Source organism: Notechis scutatus, chromosome 4 (assembly GCF_049901735.1).
Source record: "Notechis scutatus isolate UNSWTSFEM ecotype Mainland chromosome 4, rNotScu1.2, whole genome shotgun sequence".
Lineage (NCBI taxonomy): Eukaryota > Metazoa > Chordata > Lepidosauria > Squamata > Elapidae > Notechis > Notechis scutatus.
Window position 1 is genome coordinate 117,857,223 of NC_142012.1, and position 7,073 is coordinate 117,864,295.

The 7,073-nt window shown below is 34.8% G+C and overlaps 1 protein-coding gene across 1 annotated transcript in view; it reads right to left on the minus strand.

Annotated features, from left to right (window-relative positions):
* RBM20 (RNA binding motif protein 20) overlaps positions 1-6,538 on the minus strand; it is a 42,233-nt gene extending 35,695 nt beyond the window's left edge. Inside the window, 1 exon segment of the mRNA XM_087964550.1 lies at positions 6,300-6,538. Coding sequence (XP_087820676.1) covers positions 6,300-6,325 — 26 coding nt within the window. The 5' untranslated portion in view covers positions 6,326-6,538.
* Between the last annotated feature and the right edge of the window lie 535 nt (positions 6,539-7,073).

A 7,073-nucleotide genomic window follows, 5' to 3' on the forward strand; every position in this document is an offset into this window, starting at 1 on the left:
GGATGGAGGGGAGGGGAATAAAAAAATATTTAGTTAAAATTAGTTAAGTTCTCCTCCCAACATAGACCTTCAGCCCTGGCTCGTGCAAAGGGCTAAGACACTTACTTGCTACTTTAGAGATGTGGGATAAAGAGTAAAAATCTTTATAAAGTTCTCATTCTGTTTATATATTCACTTAATTTTACCTAGTTGTACAGCTCCCGGGGGAGGTCTCAAAACCTACCTTATATTTTATAAATTTAATAAAATTAATAAACTATGAATAATAGATCATATGGGGAAATGCATGTTCGTTCTCATTGCTTTTATACTTTTATTTCCTTTCTATCTTTTTACATTAAATAAATACAAATAAAGTACAGTTTGCCAACAAAGCAGAAATAGTATTGTTCCTGTAAGTAAATAAGCACACTCATGCCTCATTATATGCAGTACTATGAAAGATGTATTGTGTATCTGCCAGTTGATCCAGTATCCCTTGGTAGCTTCCCTTGTATCACACAAAATTAAACCAATGATGTGGAAGTGCTTTCTAATCCCTAAGCGCATTGTTTTAAAATATAAAGTTCCATTAGAGGTGTAATATGAAGGATTCAGTTGGTAGACAAAGCACAAAGAACAGATTCTTATGAAAAAGCAGATTAGAAAGTATGCTCGCCAATTTAGCAGAAAGTCTTGGATTGTTTGATGCTCTATACTAGTACTTATTCAGTTAGGAAAGGAGAGGAAGATGTTTTTCTTTTACATTTAATTACAGTACCTAGAGAAAAGGGTTTTGGGTTTTTTGTTGTTGTTTGTTATTTGTCTTTTTGTTCTCTATCTGGTATGTATTTTTCTTTTTTATCCTTTTATTTTTTTAGTTTCTATTAGTTCTTATCCTTACATTGTAGTGTTCAATAAAATTACCACAAAAATAATCTAACAATTGCTAATTCAATGCCAAAATCAACAGCAAATTATGTGCTTAAAAAAAACTCCACTATCTTTCTAGAAACAAATCATCTTTGAATTACATTTCTAGAATGATTTCCAAATTGCAGAATAGTAAATCTGTTTGCAACCTAGTTCGTTATAAAGAGAGAAACAAGAAAAAAACCATCCATTTAACAGAGTACAAATTTGTGATCAGAAACTCTTAATAATGTATTAGTGCCTTATACTCTGGATACTTATCAAATACTTAAAAAAATGAAAAGCTACAGCCTTTGTACACTGTATAATGTAACAAGGTGCATTTATAGCATTTCTAATTATCTCAAAAAAAAGGAAATTCCTATATACAATGTAGCATAGAAATTAAGCTTTTCATTAAATGCAATTCCCTATCTTTATTAGAAGGTCGGTCACATTCTGAAAACAATAACAACCTTATATGGAAAGGCAGACCATATAATAATTGCACAATCAGGATTAGGAGATGATGGCAGTTAATACTGCACAAACATCTAGTATACAAATAGTGTTGGGGGGGGGACAGAGAGAGAGAACCAACATTTTAAGTATGTGTGTATGTATGTATGTATATATGTATGTATGTATATACCATATATATATTATTTATAGGAATGATTTTTAAAAGCATGAATATTTCTTGGTTAATTTCACTTTTCTAAAAAATAGGACCATTATCCAAACATATACAAATATATTATTAATGTAACTTGCTAGTAACATTAATATTAAACAGTATGCTTTGTTCATATATAACAGAAATGCAAATGCATAAAATCAATATTCTCTGAGGATTTTCAACAATTATGTAATCATGGTCAAACAATCTGAGTAATACAAAATAACTTTGAATGTAATTGATGAGATTTTCAAGCAGTTCATTTCCTAAATGTAAATTATGAACTAAAATAATAAACTCATGTTCTCCCAGGTTCTAGCCTGATGCCGTAACCAGTACACCACGCTCTTGTATTATAAATAACATAGGAATCTATTGTAAGTGGAAAATAAGCTTTCCAACAGATAGGAAGCAGCAGGTGAAGCTAGGCAAAATTACATCAGATACCTGTACAATTAGCACAGGTGCCCCCCAGGGCTGTGTGCTCTCTCCATTACTCTTTTGTCTCTATACCAACGACTGCATCTCAAAGGATCCCGCTGTTAAAGGATTGAAGGTTGCAGATGATACAACAATGATTGGTCTCATTTGAGAAGATGGCAAATCTGCATACAAACAGGAAATTTTACAATTGGCCCTGTGATGCGGCTGGAACAATCTTGAACTGAAAACTATAGAGATAATAGTAGATTTTAGGAGAAGCCCTCCTATTCTACCACCTGTTACAATAGTGGACAACACAGTTAACAATAGTAAAAACCCTCAAGTTTCTAGGTTTTATAATATCTCAAGACTTAAAATGGATACTTACTTACATCCATTCTGTCATCAAAAAAGCACAACAAAAATGTTCTTTCTGTGCCAACTCAGAAAGCTTAGACTGCCAAGAAGCTGCTGATACAGTTCTACAAAGGAATTACTGAGTCTGTCATTTGCACCTCGATAACTATCTGGTTTGGCACAGCAACCAAACAAGGCAGACAAACACTTCAACAGAAAGTTAAGACTGCAGAAAAAATAACTGCAGCCAGCCTGCCTTCCATTGAGGACCTGTATACTGCACGAGCCTTAGACCCCTCACATTCTGGATATAAACTGTTTCAACTTCTTCCTTCAAGATGACGCTATACAGCATTGCATGCCAAAACAATTAAACACAAAGACAGGGTTTTCCCCCTCCTCCCCATGCTATCACTCTGCTAAACAACTAATTCCCACAATACTGTCTTATGCCCTGAGATGTCAAACTGCCAATAAGACTGTGTTACTATAATCCTTCATCTGTCCTATTACATATTTCCTTAGCTTCTTATGACTACAACTTTGTTGTTTGTGTCTTATGATTTATGTTGATTGCTTATTTAGAATCCTATGATTATCACTAATATTGTATCTTATGATTATTGTATTTTATGATTATGATCATGATTTATCATGTGTTGCTTGTATGGACACTGAGAGCTTATGCACTAGAGATAAATTCCTTGTGTGTCCAATCACACATGGCCAATAAAGAATTCTATTCCCTTCTATTTCAGTTCTAGAACTTACAAGAGATTGTCGGGCTTCACTGATCATGCCCGACATATTGCCAGCCACCTAATAGGGAGTAGGAGATAAGTCTCCAAATCTGCGCCTTCTCTTGTAAGTTCTAGAACTTACAAGAGATTGTCGGGCTTCACTGATCATGCCCGACATATTGCCAGCCACCTAATAGGGAGTAGGAGATAAGTCTCCAAATCTGCGCCTTCTACTCGACTAGCTGTTCCCCTCGCTGAAACAACATGGGACTGTTGGCTGTTCCAGTTACAGAGCGTAACGATGTGGATCCATTGCAAGTTCCTGCTGAACTATCTTTAATTGCAGGGCGTAAGGATTGTATTACGTTCCAGCGATGAGGGGGAGAATTCATCTTATTGTGGTTTCCTTTTCTTTGGCTTATGAGTTAGCACTTCGGGGTTAGGTGTGTTCTGGGCATCGGATATAGATGTGATTAGGATTGTGGGGCGGCAGCGCGTGGGGTTAATTAGTTAGGCAGATGCTAGTTTGGGAATGGGAAGGGGATGGAGCATAAAAGGCGCTGGGAGGCGTTCACTCTCAGCGCTGGCTTTGCTTGGGATTGCCGTTGTATACCCACTGGAAGGAAACAATCTACAATAAATTACTTTTCATCAAACCTCTAAGTGTGTTTGTTGACTGAGTTTCCGGATTTCCGAAATAGGGCTTACAGAGATAAGATGACATAATCAAAAACTGTATTTTGTAATATACAATAATTGCAATATCTTGTTGGTCACAAGAAAAACAACAGTGAAGATATACTTTATGTAATACTTACATTTTCCTATAAAATTCCATTCATATTATAACTGCTTTCTGCATGCTATTTACAATATTCCCCTGACTGAACAAATAAAAAACTTACGCTCAAACTCCAAGCTACATCTAGAAGACAGGTCACATGTTTCTGCATACCATTCTTACTATGTTAGACTCACTGAGTGTAAATAGCAAGTAATATCACTTGATATTCATAACATATGTTCAGTATTAACACCACAGCACAGAAATGATTTAAAGAATCCTAAAGAAAGAATTCCAATTTAAAAGACAACATATAATTTCAGTAAAAGAATAAACGAAATTATAGATTTTAAAAGCAAATGCTGGAGTATTAAATTTGTGCTCCGTAACTTGAAGGCAAATCACACATGCAATACGGAAGTGCCACCTTATTAGTTGCCACCTTATTTCAGGCTTCTTCCCCCCACCCCCCAGCTTCCCAGGCTGGGCTATAACCTTGAGGTCAGTCTTCAATTCTAATATTAATCAAGTTTATCAATATTTAGCTTTTTCAAGATTAGCCAAGATTGCTATCTACAATCTTGGAACTAACATTGTTGGAAGTTGGAAATGGAATTTCTTGACTTCTATAACTAGAGCTATATTCTTTATGACCAACGCTAGGATGGCTATAAAAATGGCAGAACTTGGGTTTTCTCATTGTTTTTCAAACAGACCGTAAGTAGTTCTCTTCCCAAAAAACTTTGATACCAAATATGACTGAAACAGGAAAAAAATGGAAGTTAAATGACTTAAATATTTTCTATATTGTTAATAAACATTAGTAAATGTTTCATATTAGAAATTATGCCTGCAAAGTTGCCCTATTTAGACTTTACTATAATACAATCACAAAAGGTGAATGACTTAAATAGCTTCTTATTTCTTGGAACATAATCACAGCATCTTTTTTTGATTTTAAAGATTTATATTAAATGTCTGATTTATTATAAATTAATTAATATTTTGGCACAGTCAGTTCCTACAATTCTGATATTTAGAAAGTGATTAAGAACATTTTTTCAACAAGCCTTTAACTTTAGATGAAGACTTTAACAATTATTTTCCTTTTGCTTGTTTTTAACTTTTACTTCTGACTTGCATACTTAATTGAAGACTGAAGTAGACAAAGTTTTGATAATCCAAATGACTAATCATAATGGACCCAAAAGTATGAATTTAGTGGATGTCCACCACTAGAGGGAGATGCCTGATTGAGACAATACTCAATGGATTGCATAATTGCTCTTCAAGAAAGAACATGCCTGTTAGTTATTGAAATAATTCCAATGTCTATACTTTATCTTTATGTGTGTGCACTTATGTAAAAGTCCCCTGAATCTCATTTAGTTTTGCAAATTGATGAATGAAATAAGAATAACAGATTTCCTACTTAATTGTCTGAAACACATATTTTCTGATTAAAACTTATTCTCTTTTTCTAGTATCTTTTCAAATATATCATATTTGATCTTCTACTAAACATAACAATAGAAGGAAGAAGAATAAAACAAGTATCAAAGTTCAAAGATCTTAGAACATTCACCAAAGATGGCAAAATGGGTGAAGAGATTAATATATGATGTAGTAAGGCGAACCACATATTGGGATAGCTTACTCCCCTCCTACAACATAAGGAAGTACCGGGGTGGGATTCAATTTTTTTAACAACCGGTTCTTTGGGTATGGCTTAATTGGTGGGTGTGGCTTGGTGGTCACGTGACTGGCTGGGCATGGCCAACTCAACATCACTCACATCAAGGCACGCATCTCCTCGCCTGGCCTCTTGTGACAGGGGATGCTGCAACAGTCGTAAGTGTGAAAAATGGTCATAAGTCACTTTTTTCAGTGCCATTGTGATTTTGAATGGTCACTCCATACAAGCAAACTACCAGCAAAGGAGGGGGGAAAAAACTCCAGAGAAGTTCCAGAGACAGGAAATCTAGTCCTGCCAAGAATGTAATAAGACTTAATGGAGAGGCAGTTTCTGTAAGCAACACCAGAATGTTTCTTTCCTGCCTTCCTTACAGGATTAGGCCAGTAATTCCTTCTAACAACCAGTTCTCCGAATTGCTTAGAATGTTAACAACCAGTTCTAGCGAATAGGTGCGAACCTGTAGAATCCCACCCCTGGGCAGTACCTACTGATCAGCACAAAGAAACATCTTATGCAAAGCATATTATCCCCGCCCTAGGTTGCCAGTACCAAACAGGACACTTACAATAAAACATAAAAAAGGTAGTCACCACGGAAATAAGATGTCTGAGGAGAGCTGCTGGAGTGAACAAAAGAGATAAAATAAAAAATTAGACCATAAGAGAACGAATAGGCATAGAACCAATCTTAAACAACCTACAGAAACAACAAATAAAGTGGTCTGCTTACCTGGAGAGGATGTTGTGGAATTCCATACTGTACCAGGTATGTACAAAAAAAGGAGAAGGTCAAAGAACACAAGACAAACCCAGAAGACGATCGAGAGACAACATAAAAGACAAACTACAATAGTATCGATTAACAATGGTTGAGGCCAACAAGAACCAGAATTTTGTATCTTCTTCAATACCCAAAACCCAAAGAGGAAGTAAAAAAGACAATTTCAGAAGCAGTAGTAAATCAAATTGTAGCTGACTCAAAACAGAGCAATTTTTTATTGAGAGATAGAAAGAACTTTATATATATATAGTATATTTAATACTAAATATTTTATATCTATATATGATTTAAATCTGAAAACAATTATTTTTATGTGCTTCTAGAGCATTTTAGTGCATACTGCCCAGTTCAAGGAAAATAAGTGAATAAGTTAAATTTCACATTTTTAATAAAAAGATTAAATTCATTCTCTTAATGCACAAAGAAAGCCATTTACAACAACAACAAATCTCGCATACCAGCAGGATAAAAAGAACAGTAAAATTTGCCTGGTATAAAGGAATGTTTTGTCTATTACATGCCAATGCTAATTACTGCAGTTTCTGTAACACCAGGAAAGATCTATAAACATCAGTATTTTCTAAAATAAATCAGGGTTCATTTTCAGAGTTTCAATTCTCTATTATTGAACAGTATGTTCAAAACACTCATTAGCTACTTATCAAATAAGTATAATCGCATTCCAAAAATTCCTCAGCAGCAGCAGTTAGGAGAAACAGATCT